The 27,405-nt window shown below is 42.5% G+C and overlaps 1 protein-coding gene across 1 annotated transcript in view; it reads left to right on the top strand.

The window, feature by feature from the left end:
• Positions 1–24,382, top strand: part of spata20 (spermatogenesis associated 20) — a 42,594-nt gene extending 18,212 nt beyond the window's left edge. The window contains exons 14-16 of the mRNA XM_062378489.1: positions 4,882–5,081; positions 6,633–6,713; positions 22,116–24,382. Of these exons, the coding sequence (XP_062234473.1) occupies positions 4,882–5,081; positions 6,633–6,713; positions 22,116–22,307 (473 nt within the window). The 3' untranslated portion in view covers positions 22,308–24,382. The remainder of the gene's footprint in view (positions 1–4,881; positions 5,082–6,632; positions 6,714–22,115) is intronic.
• The last annotated feature ends 3,023 nt before the right edge of the window (positions 24,383–27,405 follow it).

Here is a 27,405-nt window from a genome sequence, read left to right as displayed (position 1 = left end):
CTACTCTGCAGACAGTTGCGTAATATCAACACATTGCTTTAATTCAACCCCATTGATTTAAAGGAACAGAAGAAGCGTGAATGAATAGCTGTAATTTATTTGAACAGTCTGTTTCTAACAGATGGGTGTAATCCTTCATTCATTCACTCATTCATCCCTAGTGTCTCGCCTGCCTATATCCTACACCTCATTGATCAATCCAGAGCTTAACAAGATGGAAGCACTTGCCGTAATATCGCTGCCAGTTTCATTCCATTGCTACAGTTCAGCCACAGGAGAAAAGGCAGGCAAGGATAGATGGATGGATGGCTAGATGAGTGGCTAGAGGATAACAGCAGAGGTATATTGACCTCCCCTTCCTCCAGTAGCATGCCGCCTTCACTCACTTTCTCACAGTTGAACTCCTCCGGCATGAAAGCACTCAACGGCCGATGCTCTGAATCTTCGGCTACTTTGATCACAAGACCTGTCAGTTCTGTCTCCATTCCGTGTCTCGGCCCATCTGCGTCTGACGGATTGAAACGGCACACACAATGTACAGTGGGAATGTGAAATCCTGGATCTACCTCGAGATCTTTTCATCTCTTTTAAGTCATAATGTCATCCACTTTTTTCATTTACTGCATTTTCCTTCTTTTGTGGGTATGTTTGTGTTTTGCGTTGCCCTTAAACTGTCTTTTGTTGCAAGATGCACCATCTTGCATGAAAATGTGAAAAAAAGGTCCCAGAACTAAATGATGTAGTAGTATTATAATAACCAGTTGACAGATCATAAACCTCCCTGCTACAGCTTTTTCCCACAATAATGAAATGCCTTTTGTTGTGCAGTAATATCAGTGGACCTTATTCACCGATATCTTCATTGTTCTTAACAAATATCCTAAGACAAATTTACGTCCGATTAATGTTTTTAAATTGCAGATTTATTTGCACCTTTGATATTAAATTGATGAATGCCATGCTATGTCTTTGTACCTTACTACTAATCAGAGAGGTAAACACCCTGCCAATGCACATAAAACCCAATATTGTCACAGTAGTGCATGTTTTCAATATAGTTCGGGTTCTGGATCGTTCACATCGACTGGTCAGATTTTTTTCACACTTGTGTCTGTAATCTGGGAAAACGAGCAATAACCATTTGTGTCAGGGACAGAGTAACACAAACTCAGCTTACTTCAACTGCTTCAGGCCTGGGTCAGGTTCAGACACAGGTTTGGGTTAAAGTTTTTTCTTTAGTGTCCTCTACATGTATGGCACCTCTTCTTCAACCTAATACATATGTCTTTTTTACAGTTTTGCATCTGTTAAATATTAGATATGTCATCAACATGCCCACTCGTGAATTCTCCATATATTTCCCTACTGTCTTCTCATATGACTCACATCGATTTTTGAACTAGGCTACTGGCAGAAAACACTCCGGAGAATGTGTGCAGCAGCTGACTTGGACATTTGACGTTTCACACACAGCCCCTCCAGAAAGATAATTAGAATAGCAGGAGTTCAGTGTGTTTTCTAAAAGATTCAATAGAGTATCATCAGTCAAAGCTATGATGATTTACAGGTGGTAGTTTATTGTTGCAAAGCTGCATTACTTCAGTGTTTGTGGCTAAATTAGGAGTTTTTTGTACCAAAGCACTGACGGGATATAAAAATAAATGGGTCTGACCTTGACGTGAACCGCAGCCCTTCTTCGGCTGCCAGTTCACTCCCTACACTGTCGTCTGCTGGCAGCTCTGAAAGCTGACACCTTGTAGACATGTAGACATTTAACCTTGATCTGTCCCTCCAAAGTTTCCAACCTGGATCCAGTTTTCTGTTTCTTTTTGTTTTTTTTACTCCCGTGCTTCTCTCTGACGGTCTCGACAGACCAACTGTATAAATGGATTGTTGTCTTTTTATATATTTTTTTTTTATTATGTTCTTGTCATCTTATCTCAGCATGATATCTTTCTCATAAAACAAAATGTAAAACTAACTTTCTAATCTTACTGCATCAATACGTCTTTGCTAGTTTCTCGACTATTTTCGTATTATTTTATTGTCAGTTCGAAAATCCATCCTCTAGTAAATGGACTGTATTTCAATTTCTTAGTCTTATCAACCACTCAAAGTGCTTGTTTACAACACAAGCCATACTCACCCGATCAAACACACATTCATACAATTTGACTTAATACTGCACCTCCTCTATCACACACTGCTGGCACAGCTGCCATTGGCTTTTTTGGGGTTCAGTATATTGCCCAAGGCAACTTTGTCATGTGCACTGGAGGAGCCAGGGAACGAACCACCAACCCTCTGATTAGTGGACAACCCGCTGTACCTCCTGATCCACCGCCTTTGTCCACTTGCTTCACCCCCTTTCGAGACTAAATCCCAGTTGGGTTTGGCTCCGAATGCTCTTAACTATTTTAGGGTGTGAAACAGATTTTTCCTTTTCTCATGTCTGAATGTTTAACCTCCGCGCTAAGATGAAACCATCCAAATTGAGAATTAAAAAATGTTTCAGGTGCCAGAACTGTAACAATACTTGAACAAGATGGCACAGCTGTGAGATGGAAACAGTGAAAAAGCTAATAGTTATTCTTGTTAGGAACTGTTGACAGATCAGAGATGATGGGTGTGGGTGTGTCAGGGGAACGCCTGTCTCACCATCACACCTGCATGTACGTGTGTTTATCAGAGCTGACGTGTGAGAGGTTTCTCATCTGAGAGTCTTGACTGTGCCATTATGTGGTGCTGCTGGTTGGGTTGGAGCCCATTAGAGACGATACAGCCGCTGCAGTGTGGGTATCTGTCTCAGCAGCGTAGCCTGTCACTGCAAGACGAATTACCCCACCAGGCTGTCACTCTCCATCTTACAGCCCTGCCTTACTCCGGCCTATGTGTTTGTATTTGATAAGAAAGGTGAAAGTGATATACAGTATCGGCCTTTTATTTAAAATAGAATCACAGAGTTTCTTCAAATTGTCTGGGCTCTGCTCGGTTGTCTTCCCATTTGACGAACGTTCAAAATGTACAAGTTTAGGAATGTCTTTGTAAATATCAACTCTCAAAAACTAATAGAAGTGTAGTTGGTGTTTAAAGTGATACTATACTTAAATTTGAACTGCAAACAAATTATATGACTCTTCATTGATGAAATACATTAATGTTTATTAAAAAATATGCAATAATGGGTTTAACAATGCTCATTAAACCTCCTAGTGTTTCAAAGGGTTGTGGACCTTGCAGGGCCAATGCTTTCGAAGAGTCAACCATTTTGGACGTCTCCGCGTGATGACATTTATTTATGTAAAGGTTAACACCCTTAGATACAAAATATGGATGATCACTTGCCACCAGCGACTGCTCGTGAGACGGAATCTGGAAAGCCATGCTCATTTTCAGATCTATGCCAAAACCAAACTCATAAACCACCCCATTGCCTCAAGTCGGAGATGTCCCTCATCCTACCCTACCCCTCCATGTCCTCAGACACGGCTACTTAAGCCTGGCTTTCTCACACACACGATTTAAGGAGAGAAATGCCTCTGGAGTTTCCTGGCGGCCAAGACCACGGCCGCCTGTGTCAACAATCCGAGTACCTCAGGACCACCATGCTACTCTGACACGGTTGCTTCAGCAACGGCTCAGTGGTGATCTTGGCCCTAAGGAATCTCCAGCGGCGAATGAGTACTACTAATAAGAAAATTCTGTGGCAAAACAGTGTGTGTGCTGCTGAATAAGAACTATATTGGCTGGATTAGGCGGATAGGGAGAGGCACTTCAGCCAAGTGTCAGAGTGTAACAGTATATAGTGTAACAGCGCTATAACTTAAATGGGTCATTTTGTAATGTAAATTATTTCATGGGGCTTGGGGAGAATTGGAACATAGAGCAGAATAAAATGGAAAAATTACTGCATTTCAGTCATGCAATGGTGTGCATCTGTTTGTGATTATGAAGTCATGGTTGTCAAAAGAGATATTATATACTCAGTGTACAGTTTAATACAGTGTGTGTATGTGTGTGTGTGACTCAGGGGGAGGCAAAGGCATTATGTTGGTTTGTCCATCCCATTCTCGTGAAGTAAGCAATATCTCTACAATGTCTCGAGGGAGTTTCCTCAAATTCGGTACAAACATTCACTTGAGCTCAGGGATGATCTGCTATCTTTTTTGTGGTCAAAGGTCAAGGTGACCTCACAAAGCACATTACTCGCCTTATAGAGGTGAGGTCTCTGGAACGCCATCAAGGAAAACATTCTCATTTGGCACAACAATTCTCATGGACTGAAAGATCATATCACTTGAGTTTGGTCGCCAAAGGTCAAGTTCACAAACTGCCTCACAAAGTATGTTTATGGTAATGTCTTCAAATTTGGACTCTAAGATGAACTGATAGGATTTTGACGGCTGGAGGGCAAAGTTCAACGTCACAGTGACCTCATATGAATCTGGGGGGAAAAGTATGTAGAAATATGTACACAGAAACTGCACTGGTGGGCAGATGCATAAAACCGCAGTGCAGTTATTGTAGTTCATTCTTAGTCAAAAATATGAGTCTGACCTCAAAGCACCTTGTGTTTCTCTCTCTCTTACACACAAACACACACCCACAAATATATACACATTCAGATCTAACTCTTCGGGTGATGTTAAGCAGCAGACATGCAGCGAGGTCATAGGTCATGAGAAGATCACCTCCAGGCTCTCACTGGACACGGATAAGAGATAAGGACCAATGACTTAACCAGGCTAAGTCATGAGGTCGTCCAATCACATCACCCCACACGTTGTTACTCTGTGATGGCTGTGTTCCAAGGGATGGGATAAGAGGGCAAACAGTGTGTGTCTCAACTTATTATTATGTTCTGTATCTTTTGTCTCTCAGATCAAGACGGAGCTGAGCCCAGTGCTAACTCAGTGTCTGCGTCCAATCTCCTGCGTCTGTCCCACTACACTGGAAGACAGGAGTGGCTTCAGAGGTCCCAACAACTGCTGACTGCTTTCTCTGATCGTCTGACCAGGGTTCCCATAGCCCTCCCTGAAATGGTCCGATCTCTTATGGCCCAGCACTACACCCTTAAACAGGTTATTCTCAGCTTCACACACAGTTTCACCGAAATCGATAGGTGCTCTCCAAGTAAGTTCAGTCTCCAGAGGGATTTCATTTGTGTAAGAACAAACTGAAAGTATTTGAAAACTATTTGAAGAGTTAGAAAAGATGCTGTAGTCAGCAAGCTTATTTCATTTATATTCTTATGTGGATATCTGTAGTTGTAGCTAAATGCAAATCAACTACTGTCCTTTTTTTCAGTTGTCTAAATGTGTTTGACTGGGACCGCTGAGCCACCATCATTGTAAACCCCTAAACCCCATGTTAGGCTGAAGTGTGGGTGTGTTTCCTTGGCTCATTCTCATGTCCGCCCACTGGAGGCAAGTGTTTCTGCTTTTCCTGACAAATTGTGCGAGAACAATAGACGTTACGTTTACCGATTGAACCAAACAATACACAGCAGCTGAACAAAAGGCCGAGCAAGACGCTGTTTAAACAAAGAACATCCCCTTATTGGCTGTGCTGACTCAGTTTCATTATGCATTGAAGTGACAATCAGTGAGTTAGTAAACTAGACTTGCTAAAGCAGCCACCAGAGTTTTTCACTTCAGAGTTGCACTATTTTGTTTTGTTATTAGTCTTGCAGTATTTAAATTGTACACATCTATTGTTTAACCTGTCATAACTTCTCCATTCACTTTCGGTAATTAATAATGCATGTTTTTCACAGTTGCTGCATCACAATAAAATAAAAGATTCCGAATTTGATCAAGAGAATACTTGGTTGACTAATGGATAAGGATAATTTATGTGTAATATTGCTAACTCACAGACTGACAAACAAATAAATATAACCTCCTTGGCTGAGGTACACACAGTTTGTGGCGCAGGCTCAAAGCACCATGATACAAATCCTGTTCTGATGAACCTCTGCTTTCAAAGGTGTCTCCTGAAACAATAGGCTGATATGTTATGACAAATATAGTTGGAGGTCATCCGAGGACACTGGCCTTTATCTCAGCTCTCTGCATACATTAACACTCAATCCCTGGACTTTCAAAATCTTTTCTCCCGGGTTTTAGGAGATGTTTTGCATTTAAAGGGCTATTTGAGCTATTGAGCCTGAGTTACATACTTAAATATTTACACCCTCGGCATGAAACCAATGAAACCAGTGTAGTTGCAAAGCACTGCAGTTACCCTGAAGTATGTTGGTCGACGTAAGAAAAGTTTTGTTTTGAAAGAATTTGCTACAGCCAACGAAGGAAAAAGGGAATTGAATGAGGCAAGAGAACGGGGGATAGTTAGCCCCTCCGTCCGTCATATGTGACCTGCGGAGGATGAGACAGGGCGACGGGGCGGGGGTAATGAGCTCAGGGGCAAGGCAAGGTGAAGCAGTCCCAGAGAAAACACCTGCCCCCTTTGTTATCGCTACAAATACAGTACTGAACTCTATCACCTCCTCCCCCTCTCTCCTCCTTTTGTTCGTCACCTCTCCCCTCTTATTTCGCTCTATTCATACTCTTTCATCTCGTTAACGATCCCTCCTCACTCACTTCTCACTCCTCCACTTTTACTTGTTTTAGATCGTGATCTGTGGCCAGAGGGATGCCCCGGACACCACAAGCCTCCTGGCAGCAGTCAACTCCCTCTTCCTACCACATAAGGTAATCATTTGGGATTGTGTGTTTGCTTGATGGAGTAATGCATCATCTTGACAAACCTGTCATCAGAACAAGTGCGTCATCAGCCACTAAAGCAAGTCACAGCACATGTATTGACTGACCTTTTATAGAGGCGGCAGCTTCCCAGTAACGTTGGAAACATGGACACAGACTAACATACACTCACAGATTAGGAGTGGGACTGACCTAGGACAGTGCCTGGAGTGTTGGCTGGTTTAAGTCTGGTTCTTTAAAGTTCAGACAGTGTCTTCCTCTCCTCTCCTCTCCTCTCCTCTCCTCTCCTCTCCTAACATTTTTACCTCCCAGCTATCTCTTTTAGGTATGAGTTAACCTTAAAACCCTTTTTTAACATCTAAATGCCTAGTGGCTCTGTTGCAGACATTTAATGTGTGTTTGTGTGTGTTTGTGTGTGTATTCCTGCCAGCCCTGACACCAGCTGCTGATTATGGAATGGACAGCTGTCAGTCTGACTCAAACTTGCATTCTGTGAGGATGGCCAACATTGATGTTTCCTATGGCCACAATTATCAGGAGCTTCAACTTCAAATGTTAAGATAATTCTACACATTAAAAACCGAACTTATTATTTTTACCCCTATGGTGTAGACATTTGGATGTGGGTGGTCCATCTTTTACCAAAAAAAAGGACTTTAAAAGAAGAAGTATTGGCGAAGATAGACAAACATCTGATGATTAACTTGCATTACAAAGCCAGTAACAGCAAAACTTTCATTCACAACAGAGCTCAGTCAATAATACACAGTACTATAGACATTATACCCCAAAAACGCACAGTGGCTTCCTATTGCTTTTTGATCAAAGTTTGCTGGATGGGCCAGTGAGTAATGTGGGTGGGCCAGTGCTGCCCGGGCCCAGTACTGGTTAAGTGTCTGGTCCACACTTATTTATATATCATGTAAGTGAGCTTAAGATGTGCACATCGATTTATTTTTACACATAGATAGAGTCAGATTAGAAGTTTTCCTTAACTGCATTGTATCTTTATTGTTTGTGTAGTCAGGCTCCAGATTCTCCTTAGGCAAATGGGTTCTCATCTCAGCGGGAACCTGTGCTAAATCAAGAGTTATTCTTTTTAGGAAAAGTACGCCCATGTTTGTTTCGAACAAATCTCACAGAGAAGCAGTCTTTTCTCGACATTAGTCACCGTGTAGTGAAAGAGAAGGAGAAGATCTATATCCAGAGTAAACTGGCCCTTCACAGCTCTTACTGTGTGAAGTTGCTCGCTGCGTTCTCCACAGGGCCCTGCTGAAACGTAGATGAGTTTTGCAGTGTCAGGTGGCTACTGCAGTTATACCAGGCCATTTCAGATGCCTGCAGAGAGACAGAGACCAATAGAGAGCAAACCATTATCAGGACGGATCTATTATTAAGCTGGTCGCACGTTTGTCTCATTCAGCCAGGGCCCGGTACTTACTAAGCTTTATTACAGTCAAGGTAGTCACAGGGGATAAGGAACTTTTGTTGTATAATGGTGTTAAAAATAAAAGAAGCAGTAGGGATAGGTGAAAACTTTTGTTTTTCACATTTATTGCCTTCTGCAACATTATCACCCTGATTAACATAATCCAAATTGCTTTTTTATGCATTCAATTCAAACTAATAAGACCCTCAGCCTGATTGAGGGTGTTGGCCCATGGCAGCTAATGGTAGAGGTGAGGGCTTGAGAGGAATGGAGTTCTAAAGGCCTCGAACAGGGGAGGATGAGAAAGAGATGGACAGTGACCGCAGAAAGGAGTGGTCTTTACCAATGGGAGCAATAAGATGGTGAATGAGAAAGAGTACAGGTAGACTAAAATTAGGACAAGAGTCACTCAGAGCTCCCTAGTGTGTGGTGCTTTTTCTTTATTACCGAAACTTACTAAACTTTTAATATGAACTTTGTAATTAGAATGTGTGGCATTAAAATGTATTCACTGCGACACTCAACAGAAGGAGGATAAGTGCTCTGTTTATAGGTTTACAATGAAGTTTGTGTGTGTGTGCGTGTGCGTGCGTGCGTGTGCGTGTAGATTCTTCTGGAGAGGTCTGTCAGTGATATGACAGATCCAGATTTGATCTAATTAGGCTACATTGAGCTTCAGAGTGAGATGGGAGGGGGAGGTGGGAAACTAGTAAGAGTGTGTGTCTGTGTGCGTGTGTTAATGTATACGCATGTACGTATAGGTGTGTTTTCCTCCAGATGTTGTGGGAGCAGCTGGCCATTAGTGGCAGTAGCAGCTATGTTGGCTAGGCAGAGATGAAATGATCCAGTAAATACACACACACACACACACACACACAGATGAGGTGTGATGCTCCCAGGAGAATACCACCATAAGGAATCTGCAAAAATTCCCACTAGCAGGCCAACACAGTTTGTTCACGAGCACATCTCCAAATATGCTTTACACCCATGATCCCACATACTAATGTAGCCTTATTAGTTTAAGATCAAGTATTAAACAAGTTTGAATACAAATGTATGTAAAGCAGATGTAAAGGTAGCCTTGCAGTGGAGTGGAAATGTGGTTGGCCTACTTAGGTTAATGGGAGGTAGTATTACAACTTTCTTCTCGTAACATTAATACCAATTTTGTTTCACAGTAATCATACAATTTTCCTCCCATAACCTCAAGCTTTTTTTCTCTTCAAGGGGCCGTAATACTCATGCATGTGATTTTACACCATTTAGTAAAATCTTGCACAGTGAGAGATTCATTTAGTTATCCACTCAACTTTGAGGTTAAGTCCTGGTATTAATCTCAAAGGTGTTATAATTAATGGGGATAAACCAATTACGCTAGGTGGGGAATGGGGATCAGATAAAGAACAGAGTGTTCGATGGTGTCAAGAGGGTGAATTATATAAGTGCACAGGGTGGGAGGGGATGGGAGGATGTAAAGTGAGATAAACGTAGGAGGTGGAAGAAGTGAGTGAGTGAGGGGATTGTTGCTCCTTGTTACATTAGCTAGCTGTGAGCAGAGAACATGTCTAATTTAAATCCAATTACTCCTCGCCTGTTTTCCTGGTGCAAGGCTGACGTGCTCTAATTGCGCTGAATGAGGTGCTGAGAGCCTTAGCATGCAAACACACACACACAAGATCTATACTTCATTGGATTTATGGAGACACTGCTGCTCAATTCTCTCCAGCACTCAGAGCTTCTGCTGCACTTTTTCTCTCATTGAAACCAATGAAAGCCCGAACAATCCCACGGAAACTTCGCTCTTGATTGTAATTGCCGTAATAAATAGTGGTTCGTTTCTTCTATCACTCACAAATATAGCTTGATAAGAGCTGGATCCAGGTTTGGTGATTGTGCACAACTGGTATAGACGTCTTTCGAGCCATTATTCCCCTCTGCTTCTTCCCCGTGCCTGTTCCTCTGCCCTGCCTGCGTATGTGTTTCTGTTCCTCCTGGCACTGGAGTATTTCTATCCATCGTCTTCTTCGCTCTCTGTCGCCCTCAAATGGAAGTATGAAATGACGTATGAAGTATATAATAGTAACCGAGGGACATAGTCATAGATGAAGGAAGAACACTGTGGTCAAAATTTATAATTTGGATACTTTCAGCAGTTAATAATGTTCTATACATATGAAAAGCACATGAAACATCGAATGCCAGTACGAAATGCCAGTAACAAAAAAAAAACAGCAAGCTGGACACTTTACATATAGGCTCCCTAATTAGCTCTGTCAAAGAGGTTTTTTTTTTTTGTCTGTGTATGTTTGTTGGCAGGATGACACAAAAAACTACTCACATGATTTCTGTGAAATGTTGTGAAGAGGTGGAGTATGACCCAAGGAAGAAGTCTTTAAATTGTGGCATGGATCGGCATCAGGATATTTTTTTCATTCACATTAACTATTGCGAGATAACATTTCAATAAGCAAATCAAGATCCCAATAAAATCCTGATCTAGTGAATTCAAATGTGGTTTTATACGGAGACTGTTGAGCTAGTTTGGAAAAGTATTTTCTAAAATGCAATTTAGCTTTTTTAAACACCAATTTAGACATTTTGACACATGATAAAGATAAGCAAGGGACGTGCATACAAAATAAGAGATGATGATGGCATTCCACTGATCTGCCACAGTCAGGGTATTGAATGTCCTTAATGAGACACTCACACTTTGCCCAAGCACAAGACAACATATTTATTTTTAGCCAAACAGAATATTCACACTTTCAAAACTTGATCCACCAAATTTAGAAATATTTTTACTTTCATCCAAACATCAAGTGTAAAGTACCATTAATCTAGTTATGTAATATATTTAATGTTAGCAGCCTTAAATACACATTAAATATTTTTAATGACTTCTCCATTGGACTTCATTGGGTGCTGTAGCTCTTTTTCATACATGTGAATTTCATCATATTTTTTCATGCTGCAATACGGTGAAAGCTGCACCCAGTGGAAAGAAGCCCCTGCTTGTTCTGTGACACCCTCCTCTAAGCTCACTCCTTACTCATTTACCCTGTCTTCCATAGTGTCCAACATGTCACACTATTCATGTGGCCATCATCTTGGCCAGAGAGAGAAGGACAACTATATTGTGAACATTTTATTCTTGAGATGCAATTTACCCAGAGTTCAATTCTGTAGCTGTTAATAATATTATTAACCAAAGGGTGATACGGATCTTTTTCAGTTTGAATTAACAACCACAAAAATCGGATGTTTCCCCTCTTGTTCTCTCCCTAGAAAACGTTTACACAGAATGGAAAAACAATCCAGCGTTACAGATGATTTATATTAAAGGGGCATATTTTCTCAGTGTTTTCCAGGTTGTTCTGGTAATAAGGCAACAAAGCCCCTTGGCAGTCGAGTTGACAGTGGTTCAAAGTATGAGTTTATGTCTGTTAGATTCACGTTTGCAGCTTCTTATGAGTTTAATAACGCTTAACAAAGACTATATTCCCATTGTGGATTCCCATTGCTGTTGGTCTGAATGGCTCTTGTCAGTGCTGCTTGTTTATCAGTCTCTGGGCTTTTGCCCCCAAAAAAGTACGTCTGTCAGTCCCACAGTGCGTGTATTATTAGAAACTGAGGTGCAGGGATAAGGGAAGGTGTCTGTGGCGAGTGTTGAGATGGACCATGAGATGCTGGTGTTGGTGAAAGATGCGGAAAGACTTCGAGGAGGGGGGGCTTTACAGGATCTTTGGAATTCCTGGAGGAAGATAACTAAGTAGACAAGTTTCCATGTTTATTCCCGCTTCCCTGCCCCTGCAGTTCCCCTTGACAGGAGGACAGGAGCAGGAGTGGACCAGCTTTGGATAGATAGTAGAGGAGGATGAACGACAGACCGTGTCCTTTAAGAGGAGTGCGGGTCCCTGTTTTTAAAGCATATATTGAGGGACTCGACTGGGAATTCCCTAACAAGGCCTCAGAGACCTGGGGGAGAGTTAGCAGGATGACAGGGAGGGCAGTCGGAGGGAAGGAAAGGAAGCAGATAGAAAGCCTGGTCGGAGGCTAACTAGCATTGGTTACAACACATTTCAGAGGCGGATTAGAGCCGGGCAGTCTCACAGTCCTCCTCCGTGACCTCTGAGCTACAGTACCTCACTTCAATCTGCTGCTGTTTTACCCCTGCACTCCTTTTCCCATCCCTCCATCACAATCCCTCCGTTGGCTCATCAAAGGTTTTATGTGTGTGTTTGCTTGTGTGTACTGAGTCTCCTGTTCTCCGGTAATGAACAGCTAAGCCCGTTGACCAGTCAGAGAGCAGAACCCAGGTTGATTGACAGCTGTGGGAAAGGTCCCCGATGGCTCCTGTCGCAGGAGAGCGCTTTTCCAGACGGACCATGTTCACACAGCGGCTCATCCTTTTTCTTTATTTCCCATTTTCCAAAGCACCCTGCTTTAAATGTCACTTTCACACTTATCTCACTTCATTCTTCCATGTTAATCTGAAATGTTGCATATCTTCATTGAGTGATTTCTTTTTTCTTTTCCCTCCATCCCTCTATCTATTTATTCCACCATGTGGCAGTACATCCATAAAGCTATGGGGGAGGTGCGTGCTCGCTCTGGAATGGACAGCTTTGGTTGTGTTGTTTGAGATATAATCCCTTTGGCTGTATCTATCTGTAGGTCTGCTATAGTCGTGTCCGACGCTCTGCCGATTCCACATCTCAGCTCAGTGATAAAACCCACGCTGCACAGACAAGAAGCCTGTGTGTGCACACGCATTTACACACACACACACACAGCTGCAGATGCCTGATTCTGTTGCTCTCTCCTCATCTTTATAAGCTGAGAAAGTTTCAGTCTGATATAATCAGGGATGTAGTGTGGGATTAACAGTTGTCCAAGTTTAGTTTAACCATGTTTTTTTACATATGAAGCAAGGTTTTCTTTAGGCTACAGGGTTGGAAAGTATTTTATTTTTGTAGATTTTGTGCACAGCCTTTTGAATCTTGAGGGCGCATACCTCTGTTAAGGCCTGACAGTTCCCTTAAATTCAACCCAGCCGTGCCAAATTGCACACACTCATAGACATCAGTTCCCTAAATATTCCTATTCTTTCATCAAGATCCACTTTGTCCAGATCCGCGCAAAAATGTTGGTTCGTCCTGAGTTTTCGTGGTAATCCGTTCAGCACTTTTTTTGTAATCCTGTTAATGAACAAACAAACAAGCACAGATACAAAAATAACTCCCTGCCAGAGGTTAATTAACCATGTTGCAGTATGTATCTGCCAAGATATACTTCCCAGTCAAAGTATGGATTTTTTAAAGCGTGTGGATTATAGATGCATTTGGTTAAAACTATAAAAACGAAATGAACCAGTATGAACATGAAAAACGGATGTAAAAACTTCATATAAACTTCGAAAAAATATAAAAGTTTAATAACTAAACAGTTTCTTTGGCCAAAACTAGTGGAGAATGTCTAAACTCATCCAATATCTCTTTGGCATTTGAAGGTAAGGAAAGCAGTAATGAGCAGTTTGTTCGTTGTCGGTGCCAAGACTCAGTTTGCAGTAACACGTTTTCCAATAGTGAAGGAGCGTCGGTTGAGAAATGTCCTGCATCAACATTTCTCTGAAATACACTCAGTCACTTAAGAGACAGTCCAGAGAGAACAGCTTAACTTGTTCAGATGGTTTAGTCTCAAAATAGCAGCAGTTCATAATTTCTCCCAATGTGTTTTCATAAACTCACACTCACTTACACATACTGTTCGAACCTACTTTATCTTCAGCCTCATCACTTAAACTCTACTGACACTGTGGTTATTGTGCCCACTGCGGCTCTCACTTGGTCCCACCACACAATCTGATCCTCCCGGGGGAAACACCATAATCTGTCACTTTATTGTACAATTCAAGAGGCTAGCAAATGTCCATGAAAAGATTCAGGCTCTTATATTTTGCTGATTAACTGATCATTTATTTGTTAACTGATTAGCAACTCGATTTGAGACCAAACTTAAAATTCAGTTTTTCGTTTTAATAACAAAATAATGAGCAGCAGTCTTTCGGTTTGTATTGATTTAATGTGGCTGTGAAGGCTCGAACAATATTCATGTTATTTATACACGTTTTAGTGAGAGCATCTGGGCTTTTCCAGCCAAATTACCAGAACCATTTCAATTAGAGCCTGACAGGTTTTTCAATTGGCCGATAATGAGGTTTTCACAGACATATCGGTGTCAGTGTTTGTTTGTTTATATGAAAACTTTTATTTTACAAAAGAAACGAGGCGGTTAAGATGTGACAAATAACTTTATCATTTAATATTAGTTACAACATTGAAAATATAATCTTTAATCATTAAGCCCTATTCTCAGTGGAACATATCCTGAAAATAGGACTTACATTTGTTTTCTCTTAAATTCAAAAAGGGACAAGCTAGTCTGTGATATGTAGTACGTGTTTCTTCTTGACTTATCTTATCTTTCTCTTTCTTTTTTTTCCCTGCCACTGTAAATAAAGTGTTTACTAAGTAGATCACGTTGTCCTGTCATTAAAAGACAGCATATGTCTTTGTACAAACATAGAGATGAGATGTGGGCTATAGTGCCCGGATCACTTCCTTCATGGTGTGATGTAACAGCCCTTATGTTACAGCCACAAATAAACTAAGTTTCCAGGTTCCGGTGATGAGCTGGAAAGAAGGTAGAATACTTTCGAACGTGTCTGTGGTTTTAACGTTCTCTGTGACTGGGAGCTAATGAAACACCTCACATGGAGTCCAGCAGACTTTAATCTCACACATACAGGCCGTCACTAGTGGTTCAGCACAGTCACCCTGACTATGTGACTGTGACCACCTGAAACAGGAGCCAGGCGCTGCAGCTTTAGGAAGTTTACAGCAGGAGCTACTCTGCCAAGTTGGACTTTTAATAATTCTATGGAACTAGACCTCAGTGGTCTCCTTATAAATCACATTTAAATTCACTCTACGCAAAAACTTAATTTGGTTCAGCACCAAATTGCACACGCTCATGAATAAGTCTCCGAAACATAACTGTTTTTTTTTTTTTCATTAACATCCATGGGAAATCAATGCCATTTTTTAAATCACCCTGTCTCGCAATGTTAAATTGGAAGAGATGAGTGGGCTCTTCCATGCCCCAGCCCTCCCTCAAAATTGAGCAGTTGTGTAGTTTTTGAGTAATCCTCCTGAAAAACTAACTAATGCAGATGAAAACATTACCTTTGTGGTGGAGCTAATTAGGTGCAGTAAACAGTTGTGCTAGAATCAATCACATTCTTGCATAGGTCTGTGAAGGTTACTCTTAATTCAATCGATCAGTAAAGTGTTTTTAAGGCAGACACACTGTAAATAATAATATTCAACAGACTGCCCTGTGATGTGACACTTTCCGTTCATTTGTTTCTCGTAAAAGAAAATGTTTATCCAAAAGTTTCAAAAGATCCCACACTCAAACCCCCAGATAATATACGGGATGGTCATCTGGGATTGGTCAACCTTTTGCTCGGTTAGCTTTAGCGATGGTGTCCTGAAATGCAACACCCTTTGAAATTCTCGAGGGCCAGCTTACCTGATTCCATGATATTAACCTCGTCAATCTTTTCCATCTGGGATTTCTTCAGATGTCTGGCTTATTCTTTGCAACACACTATGTCATTTTAGATCTCCCGAACATTCTCAACATGGCGCAACTTTATGACTTCACCAAATGAGAATTACATAACACCGGAAGCCCATCTACACCTGTGACCTGCACCCATTTGGTGGCACTAGCTGTCAATCACATGGTGTGTCCACACCCCGATGCATATTGTGTTTTAAGATCTATTTTAAGATGCTCTCGTGTTTCAGATGGGTTAGGATTTCAAATGTCAAAAATGGTTGTACAGCTCCAATCTGAAAAACACTTTTATCAACAGCTAACAAAATCTACTGGTTCTCAAATAGACACATACACAGTCACTGGTGTGTTGACCAATTTCTGATGTGTGTGCTTAGTCAAGCTGGGAATCGGTGTTCAGCTGCTGACTCCTCAAAATCACCAGTGTCTGAGCAGAATTAGCGACCCCCCCCTCTTCAACCAGGCCCTGACACCTATGAGATACTTCATCAGCTCATGTTGCATTTAAGATGAAAAGCAACATGATGTGTCTGCGAAAAATGTGAGCTGTCATTTTGAAGCTTTGAGTTTGGCCAGTGAGCAGCGGCAGCCTGGTTTTTTGAAAGCAGAAGTAACTTTATTTGGAAAAGGGCGGAGCGAGTCTGAATAAGAGCTACATACGATCCATACATCCTTAATCCTCTTCTTAAATATGAGCAATTCATGTCTAACAATTACCTCTGACTAAAAAATAATTGCCAACACCAGGTTTTCAACTTGTTTAATTTTATCAGGTATTGTGGATTTTCATTTGCGTTTAGATTTTCCAGAAAATGCTTCACATCATGATACATATCCATATCGTAATATAAAATGACATATACTGTTATTGAGGAATTGTTACCTTGAGATCCTTTATTTCAAGTGTCAGTAGCCCTGCCAGCAGATTTACTTAACTGTCCAAACTGGGACATGCTCAAAATTAAGTTCCCCACACTGTAAAATGTTTTGCTGCAATAAACTTCCGCCCTCCAGTCATTGATTGAATCCCATTGGATGCACATAGTGGAGTTGATTTAACTTAAATTGAGCTCTAGCTGTTAAACCTGTGGGAAAATCAGCGTAGTGTCAAGTACTAGAGCTGCTGCTCCAGAGTGTGCAGCTGCTCTCCACTGGGAATAATGGCCTTGCTCTGCATGGTGCTGAACTAACACAGCCTTTGGTGTGACAGCTCCAAAATCTGTTAGAAAATCCCTGTGCAGAAACAGTTGTGGAGTTCCTCGACTCAATCCTTCAGTTTTTTCCATGGATATGTCATCTAACAGTACAGTATAGTCAAACAGAGCCAAATTAAATTAAGGATGTGTCGAGATCCGGGACCTCCCTCATCGTGCTGGCTCACGTTCATCTGGATGTTAGAGCCCTAATCTATAAAAGAAAAAGAGGGGAGAGAGTTAAGTCAATAACGTGTCACATAAGAATTAAGAGATTAAAAAGCACAGGAAAGTTTGTATGGAAGATGCATGCTACAGTGCATATTGGATTTGTTAAATAAGCCATTTTTCAGACAGGAACTCTCAGCAAATAGAAAAAGCCCAATGGGGTCCTGACTTTCTCCGGGGTTTGCCTCTCACATATGAACAATGCAGCAGGAGATTCTTTGGTCAGACACGTTCACAACAACACAGAACTCTGTTGAGGTAAGAGGTGACGCAGCGAGCAGCAGGCAAGATGAAATGTATAAATTCCTCTACGGCAGGGGTGTCCAAAATATTTATCCCGAGGGCCATATATAGAAAAAAAAACGAAGATCTGGGCCACTCACGCCACGCCCCCCTGTCCTGGAGCGGACTTTTGACAGTGTGTGTGTGTGTGTGTGTGTGTGTGGGGGGGGTTCTGAGGGACAATACAATGCTGCAATACAGTGGACCATAGTCCATCACATTACATCTATTTAGCTGACGCTATTATCCAATAAGTGCATTCAAGAGTACAAATGGCACATGGCGGGCCGCAGATGGCCCGCAGGCCGTAGTTTGGACACCCCTGCTCTACGGTGATCACTTGTTTTTATTAACAGCACATCGACACCAGCTTCCGCCCTGATGAGCAGAAGTTCTCCAATCTCTGAGAATCCTTCCAAGTTGACATCTTTGTCTCTGCTTCTATGTCTGTGGCACCTCTTATAAAGTTGCCAAGAGCAAATGACTGAGTGGCTAAACTGGTGTGAACGTATGTCTGGTAATGTATGTGGCACATGTGAACCGTGCTGCTCTGTCGCCCATTTGAGTGTGAATGTGTGTTCGATCTCGTGGCGGTGGTCCACGTGCCCGCTTCTCACGAGGCCTGAGTGGTTCAGTGTATGTGCGGGTGTGTGAGACAACAGGCTGAGAGGGATGGAGGAAGAAGATCTCCTCATGCTCGGCTGCACGCGGCGTTACTTTCGCAGCCACCGCCATCACTCTTCCTCATGAGTGACAGCGGCTCTCCAAAGTGTGTGTTTGGTGTGTTTGTCATGTTTCTCAGGCTCGACCTCGCTGACAGAGGTCGAGCCTGTGAGGTGCCGGCATGCTGGCTGGGTCAGAAACTGAAGGGGAGGGAAAACATTACCATTGAAGATGTTTGTGTGTGTGTGTGTGTGTGTGTGTGTGTGTGTGTGTTTGTGTTTGTGTGTTAGTGTGTGTGATGCGCATGTGTGAGGGTTTGTGTGTCATTGTCAGCACAGGTACACTGTGTTCTTTAAAAGTGTCTGAGCTCGACTGGTTTAGCTGAGTGAGAGAGGGAGAGTGGGAGGGAGCTGTCAGAGTAGAGACATTTAACTGGTGGGATTTCCGTGTGTGTGTGTTTCGGTGCATTTGTGTGCGCTTGTGTGTTTCAGGGTTGCCCAGTGTATAAAGGGATTAACCCTGTGGGAGTTTGACTGTGCTCTCATGTGTCTCCAACTGTGCTGTCTGGTAGAGCTTTACACACTGTTGTCCTCACACACACGCACACACACACACACACACAGTACAGTACAAATAATCCTAGACCACACACTTTGCATTCACTTCAACATGTTCATAATACTTGTATATACATTCACACATAATCTATCTCCCCGTCACTCTCTGCTGCTCTCTTTCCACACACACACACACACACACACACACACACACACACACACACACACACACACACACACACACACACACACACACACGCACGCAGCACACAGCCAGTCCCCAGGGCGGTGTGCAGATATTGTGGTTGTGACACAGACAGACTACAGGCTGACCTTTAAGTTGGGGGCCTGAGCTGGATGTGGTCTGGACTCCGGGGGAGACTGCATGAGGCTGACTCTCTAAAAGAAGAGTCAGGAAAAGGCTTGGCAGGGAAATCCTCCCCCTGTCTCCATAGCAACGGGCACCATGACCAAATTCCATCACACTCCTCACCAGTCGTCTCCTGTTTCTATGTCTCAGTGTCTAAAAAAAAAAGTTTGGTGGGGACCCTCCAGCGTTCTGTGCGCTATTTGATTAATAGGTTTATTTATGCCCTGAGCTGTGTCTCACAGATAGCATCACTGTAGAGATAAGACGGAGCATTATCACTTCATCATCACCTGAGAAGGAGACTTTTATTAAACATGGAGCACACTTAGGAGCTAGAAATCCTCCCCGCCGCCGGGGCAATCCTCAATGACACGAGACGGGCGCTGATTGGGTCCTTGGGATTCAAAGTGCAGATGGCTACCGGCACAAATGAGGACTTAAATGGCTGAGCGGAGCTCTCGGGATGCATGGAGACAGCCGAGGGGAAGAGAGTGCCAGGCTCATTGAGACAGGATGGAGGGGATGTACACAGTCCTGTATTGCGTCCTGGCTAAATACTGGCTGGCAGGCATAGCATGGAGAGAGGAGGGGCAGTGTCTGCTCTGATGGACTGGTCCGTTGACCGAGTAAGGACAGAGTGAGGAAGAGAGCAGGAAGGGAACATTCAGAAAGAGTGGGATCCCCAATGAGTAAAATAATTGCCAGACTCAGAGCATGTCTTCAAGTCAGGTGTTTGACCCCAAAACAAACGTTGATAAAACAGCTTTTGATTTAGTTACCTCTGCAAAGGCTGTTTTGTTTTCACCCTTTCCTGTTTTGTTTATTCGCTGCTTTCTTTGTCTGTTCATTAGCAAGATAAAAAATGCCCTGCTGGACGGATGATGCCGAAACCACAAAAACGATGTGGTGCAAATCCATATAAAAATCCAGATTGTGTGAATTTAAATGTTTGTGTTTGAAGGTTTGTGCCTTGACGGAGTACTGTCGATTGTCACGAAAATGCAGATGGTACAATTTCCTGATTCTGAACAACTGATATGACATCTCACCGATGCTAACTTCAAATTTGGGCTGATGTAGTTATCCCACAGCCTTGTCGAAAACGTTAATATATTCTGATGAGTAAACCAGATGCTAGATGGCCAGATGCTCAGGACTGATCTCCGAGCCCACCGGCGATCATCTGTTGCGGACAATCACAATGGCCAAACCTTTGGGGCTTCCTGTGTAGACAGAGAGTATCAGGGCCAAGAATCCATCTTCCTTCAGCCAGACACAGTTTGCAGCCAGACTAGTTTCTGTTACCACACGAGGAGGTAAAAACACAATCAGTGATACTTGTGTAGGTGTTTTTCTAATCTCTATTAACATCTATTTACATTTGCATAGAAATTCAAACAAACTTGCCACATTTAAGCACTCTTAGTTTTTTTTATTGGAAGAAGGTGTTAACTCATGGATAAATACAGAATATTTGAATATATGCTTCTATGAATTTCACTGCAAAGTACATTGACACTACAGGTGTTTCCTGCATCGACCAGTATCAGTATCAGTGTCTGTGTACTATTAGAGACTGACCTTCAGTCTATCACACTCTGGCATTAATGTCAGCTCTTCTCTGGCAGAGAGTCACCTGGGATGCCGTGTATCACCAGACTGCATCTCCTGATTCTGTCTCCCTCTCTTCCTCCTCTCCGTGCTTTTATCACTCTGTCTGGACTCTTGTTTACGTTGTCATCTCTCGCTCCGTTGTGAACCAGAGGTGGTGCAGGGCCAGGAGGAAGTGACACGTGTTTGACAGGAAGCCGCCTTAGGGATGGACAGGGCAGCCCTCTTTAACTTCGCTCTGCTGCCTGTCCAACAGCACGCGCACACACACACACACACACACACACACACACACACACACACACACACACACACACGTTTTGTTTGTTTAGTTATTTATTGTTTGGGTGTCACCAAGCAGCTCTCTTGTAGCTTAGGTGTTTTTAGGGTCTCTTTGGGAACCAGTCGTGCTCCAGGCAGGACACGTGAACCGCGTATCTGCACACTCTCTGTCTTTCCTGTCTTTCTTTATGAGACCATGGCAGCCATTGACTACCTTATTAATGTTATTTTTGGGGGGGTTATTTGGCTTGTAGATGGACGTGAATGTGTTAGAAAATATACAGCTCTAATATTGAAAAATAGAAAGTCATCACTCTAAAGTATGCTGTGTCACTTGCTCAGATGTCCCCCATTACTGTGTTGGAAAGTTTTTTAAAGATGTGTCCAAAAAGTTATATAAAAGTGACCATCCAGCTTTTAAGAACTTTTCTACGGGAAGACCCATTATGCTTATTAAAAATAAAGTTATAGATATATTGCACCTCCATACTCCTTAAAGAACTATGAAACAAAGCCAAATCCATATAAAATTGTCAGACAAAAATAAATGTTGAGAGTTAACTAATAGAAAAATAAACATTTTTTAAGTTGAATGGCACTCAGAGCACATACCTCTTTCAAGGCCCTGCAGTCAAAATCAATCAAGCTTCCCCAAATTACACTGACTCATTCATATCAATTCCCTCAATGTGGCTGATGTTGTTCAAGATTCATTCATTATTTCCTGGGTTAGTGGTGAAAATGTCACAATGTTAAGGAACGTAATAAAGAACTCCTTGATTCACTGTTTAGTCTGGTTACACGCATACATTTTATTCTAGGTTCTTTCTTTGCACATGTACCTTCCTTCCACTAAGTGTCACGGAAATCCATTCAGTAGTTGTTTCATAATCCTGCCAACAAACAAACAAACAAACAAACCAATCAACAGAACGACAAGCAAAAAAACTGAAAGAGGTGAAAACTTAACTTAACTCCCTTGGCTTAATGCAGTAGTTGTTTTTTAAGCTGTGTGGTAACCCTCTGCAGATTTTTGCCATTTTTGGTGCTTTCCAAACTAGTTTTTTCTAATTTTTGACACATTAAACTCACACCCATTTCTTTTCATTTCATCTCTTTGCACAGGTCTTGATGCTCGTCGACGACGATGAAAACTTCCTGTGTCAGCGTCTGCCTGTCCTCTCCTCCATGGCGCAGCAGGGCGGTGTCGCCACAGCCTACGTCTGCCAGGACTTCACCTGCTCTCTGCCTGTTACCGACCCCCAGGAACTGCGTCGCCTCCTGCTGGACGGGGCAACCGACACACAGGCAGAATGACGACCAAATTATTTTATTTTGTGAAATCCTCGGAGACTCTTCTCTCTTAGTCTGCAGCCCTGCACTTAGCTTTTTATTGTTTGCAGTAGTAGTCCGTGTCTTTCGAGATTAGGATTTCCAAAGCTTACAAATTCAATATGCCACATTATAAGGAGACGTTACCTTGAGTTCAATGGGACCTTTAAGTCCTCATTCTTCATAAGTAACACCAGCTTTATATACCTCAAATATCAACACTTCATCGTAGCAGGCTTACTGGTCTCAGGTGCACAAACATCCTTATAAAGAAATATGCACTGCAGCTGTGGCAGCATTCTGAAAACACAGCCCTCTGTAAAATATGTCCAGGACCCACAAATAAACTACAGGCTCTTCATAGACAATAATCGAAAACCACTTGGATGAACCAGGCCGTGAGTATTTTGCAGAGGAACCTGTCGGCCCTGTTGTCCTCTCCTCGGCCCGCGTCCCACATCCACGTCACATGGATCTGACAGTGGACGCCTGCATGCCCTGGTTGGGTGTGAGTGTGTTTAAAAAGAAAAAGAGTTGGTTTGCAGGCTTGTATCTATCCCTGGACGTGCATTGTAAAGTTTTATCATATATGCATTTTTTTCTTTTCCCTTTTCGGTTGGTGCGACAAAACAGATGAGACATTACGAGACAGACTGTTCTGCAAAAAAGATAGTAGGAAAAGTAAATGTATTAAGTCGTTGTCTAACGGGGGAAGAAAGGAACCAAAAACAAATATAAACCAGCCATGACTTTTTACTCAATCACTTTTAGTGCTTCAGATTTGGGAGGCTTCCCCTCCTCAGCCGCCCTCTGGTCCTGGGGAGGAGGCTGGCTGACGGGGGTGCACCTCATCACCATTCACTCCTCCTGAGCAGCCCCCAGACCCGATAGGGAGATAGTCTGGTCTCGTTTGGAGAGGGATTCAAATGTTATCCACCATCTAATTCCACAAACGTCCGTTAGTCTGTCTGGAACGTATGTCTTGCAAACGTTCAACTTATCGGCTTCACACTTGTCATGTGTAGGGATAATGGGAGAGTTCAGTATCAATAAAATGTTTATAAACAAGCGACCATGCTCTGTAGCAGTCAGTGGGGGTGGGGTAGTGTCTTCATTCTGTGGTCTGAGTTGAATATGTCTTGTTCAACATCCTCTACAGTAGTGATTTGTAACTGGGTCAAAACACAGGTCAACATCATCACCTGATACTTTTATTTTCTTCACCATACACAGTTTGACCGACACAGACACATTGATGGTTGGTCATTGTAGCAAGATTCATAGAATCACCTCCTCTTTAGCAATTAGTCTCCAGAGTAACTTCCAACGTTCCATTTCGTTGCTGCAGTGCTTTACTGAGCGGATTTACGGAGCTTTTATTTTGAAAAGGTGTGAACTTGAATCCAAAGATTCTGCAGAACTCTGAACGAGCCAACATGCATCGTATAAAACAAATAACACAAGTTCAGTAAATCATTCAAGCTAACATACAATCCACACACGAACAGCGATAAAGGTAACTCTGCTTCATTTGAAGAAAAACACTGATTGAAAAATCGTCACTGCAGATGAACCAGGTAGGATGAACACAAAGTTGTCTAACCTCACTCTTCACCATAGACTGTTTATGAAAACCTCTAAACACAACGTCCAGCACAAAACTAATAAAAACTCACAGTAGATTGTAGAACTGTTTCAGGAGGACTCACAAATGACAAGGAATAATTCTGAAGTTGCTCCAGAGCATCAACACAGGTCAAGAGAACAGAAGGTTCCAAACAGGCAGGTTGAGAACGGGCACTGCACTTGTAAATATGAAAGAGAAGAAGAAAAAAGATGTGGAAGTGGGGGTTGTTTATATTATAACGCTCATGTTTGGTTTACTTGTAGTAACCTCAAGGTGAAGTAGGTGCTCTCTCACAAGCCTCCGTTTACCATCTGCTCCACCTTTGTTGGTTATATCTGTTTTGTTCTGTTTTTTGTTAGAAAATAAGACGACAATAACAAACAACAGCATGTATACGTACAACCCTGAACAATAAAGAAATATGTTCTCACGAGCAGTGTCCATTTCAATTTAGGAACGAATGCTTCACATGTTGTTTTCGTGGGGCGCCTGCCATCTTGAACCAAGGCTTTCTATATGCAATCTCTCCACACCATTGATAAAATAAATTGTGTAGCTTTGAGACTCTGGAAATCCTCGAATCACTGATGGAACAGATTGTGTCAGTTTTATGAGGAAGTCTCTCGGAAGTTAACGCCGTGAGTGTGTCCCAGCAGTCCGCTCTCTCTTCTTCTGTACTATAAATAATCATCCTACTGTTGTTTACCCCCCCTACCCCCCGGTCCCTCCACAGCAGGCTGGATGACGGTAATGTAAACTCAGTGTGACTGCATGTTGTAGCGAGAGGAGGGCGCAACATAGGAGAGAGAGAGCGTGTGTGTGTTTATGAACGTTTGTGTGTGTGAGGAGGAGACAGATGGACTGCTAATGCTGAGGCGAGGGAGTTTGTCTCGGAGGGTCCGGCTCTGAGCTGTGGAAGCGAAGGAGGAGGAAACAACGAGGAGGAATTGTCAAATGGGGAGAAAACGCAGCGAATGTGATGCTTCTACTGTGACGCCATGTGCGGCCTTGAATCCTTCCCCACAAACATCCTACACCATGGGCCGCCTGCGTTTGTGTTCCTCTCCATTTTTCTTTTTTCTGCCCCATCCTCCTCCTCCATCTCAGATCTGGCGAAGGCCTCGTCGCCTCAGCAGCGAGGGACGTCATTTTCAGGATCAAGAAATTACCGGGAGAGTAAGTCGGAGTGAGGAACAGAGATGGAGGAGAGAGAGTGAGAGAGGAATCACATTTGAGCTCCGTCTCGCCTGACCTCACTTCTCTTAACCTGTCAGATTGGGAGCAGTCAAGTTTTTTTTTTTGTCTCTTTGGAAATCACTTTCGGTACATTTCCAACGAATGCTTCCAAACTGTTTTCTCCCCCTTCCCTCCCCCAGCATCTCCCCCTCACACCCGAACCTTCTATATCCGGTCCCAGACACTGTCTCTCACTCTCCATGGCTCTTTAGGTGAGCACTTTGGAACTGCTGTCGTCTCGGTTTTCAATCTGTTTCTTTCCTGACACACATACACATACGCACACTCACATGTAAACAAGGTTTGTTCTCCCGCCCCTCTCTTGAATACCATCACCATTCTACACGAGCTGAATTCTTATCAGTGCTGAGATTTGTGGTTGACTGTTTACCTGATGCCCTGTCTGTCACGGTGCTGTAATATAGGTGCTAAATATCAGTGATGACTTTGATGCTAACTTGTTTTCGGCTCAGAAACATACAAACAGCAAACAAAGCATCAGACAGTACATTTGAAGGAAGGTAGAATGCAAAACCTCCAACAAGGCTCAAGTGTCTCCATATGAAACCATATTGAAATTCACTAGGTCTGGATTTTTATTTTGATCTGCACCAAATTCCACAATCATAAAATAGGTCTCCTAAATCATATTCATCAAGATCCATGAATTATTCTTTGAGAAATCAATGAAAATGTTTTAAATAACGCATCCTTCCCATACATTCTGTGGTAATAGTTATTTCGTAATCCTGTTAACTGACGGACGGATGAAAGCAGTTGAAGGCGTAACCTCTTTGACACAAAAACAAAGTTGGAGGCTCAAGAGGTGACGCCTTATGTAAACTAGAGAAGAAGCAGTGTGAACGTAGAATCGAGTAGAATATGGTTCTGTATCAATAAGAAGCTAATGGAGGAAGGTTAACATTGAGATGTTGTCTCACAGTAAAAAGATGAGCGGCCGCATTTTAGTGCTATTGAAATGAGTAACACTAAGTATGAAAAACTCTCTCTAGATCAGCTGCAACAGGCCGGTCGCCAGAAATGGGGGGGTGGGGGGGTGGGGGGGGGGGTTTACGACTCACACTCCTGGTCCCTGTCAACCACAATCGACAAATACTTTTTGATACCATTGCGAGCACCATGAATTTTCCAGATGGTTTCCTCTGGCCTGCGCAGCGTCCTCTAGAAATGTGTCTGCGGGGTTTGGATCCGATTCAGACGGGCTCTCCAGCCTGGACTAAGTCAACCACAGCTTTCAGCCAACAGCAGCTCTTAAAAAATGGTGAGTGAGGCCTCGGAGCTGTCAGTGCAGCCATCTTGATTTCATCTGAACTCCGCTGTTTCACTGCTGTCGTGCTGTTTCGCTGAAGTAACGTCTTGATGAGGATTTACTAGGTTTCAAGGGCAATTGGAAGGTTTTTATATACGAATATATCTAAGTGGATTGTACTTATATGGAGCTTCTCTGATCTTATCCCTCACTAAAAGCACTTTACAGCACAAGTCACATTCAGAATCGCTCACATATTCATACAGGGCTTCTATACACAGCACTTCTTCTATCACACAGCCATCAGGGGCAGTTGGGGCTCAGGGTCTTATCTTTTGGCACTTCAGTATGTGGACTGAAGGAGCCAGGGATTGAACCACCAACCTTGTGGTCAGTGAACGACAACACGCTCTACCTCCTTAGCCACAGCTGTCCACAACTGTGTGACCCTTTGAACATTGGTGAATCTCAGTAATGACAAAAATGCACAAGCAATAATTTAAAGTTTTATAAAGGAAGTGTATTTATATATTTATTTTAAATGGCTATGTATCCTAATTCAAAGCCATGCAATTGAATGAGGGGTAATTGCAAAGAGTCATTAACACTTAATAATGATTAAATACAATAAAAAGACAGCATCCTGCAATTTCAATCGTATCAATAGAAAGGAGAGAATCTTATATGAAAGCAAAGTGAAATAAATATAAAGAATAAAAGCCATAAAGCATAAAAAGATTAAAAAGAAGATGACTTCTGTAAAAGTCTGTAAAAATGAGGCTCCTGCTGGCAAAAGCACACTCGCCTCTGATCCAGACGGAGACGATCTCTGAAAGTGATTTGACTTAAGATCAATGCTAAAGTGAACAAGGCGTTGGTGGAGCGAGGCCAGGATCGGGGCGATGTGAGGTGAATGGTAAATCTGTTCTGTGAAGCTCTCTAAGTGCTCA

Source organism: Platichthys flesus, chromosome 20, assembly GCF_949316205.1.
Source record: "Platichthys flesus chromosome 20, fPlaFle2.1, whole genome shotgun sequence".
Taxonomy (NCBI): Eukaryota; Metazoa; Chordata; class Actinopteri; order Pleuronectiformes; family Pleuronectidae; genus Platichthys; species Platichthys flesus.
Note: the sequence above shows the minus strand (reverse complement) of the source record. Positions and strands in the feature narration are given on the sequence as shown.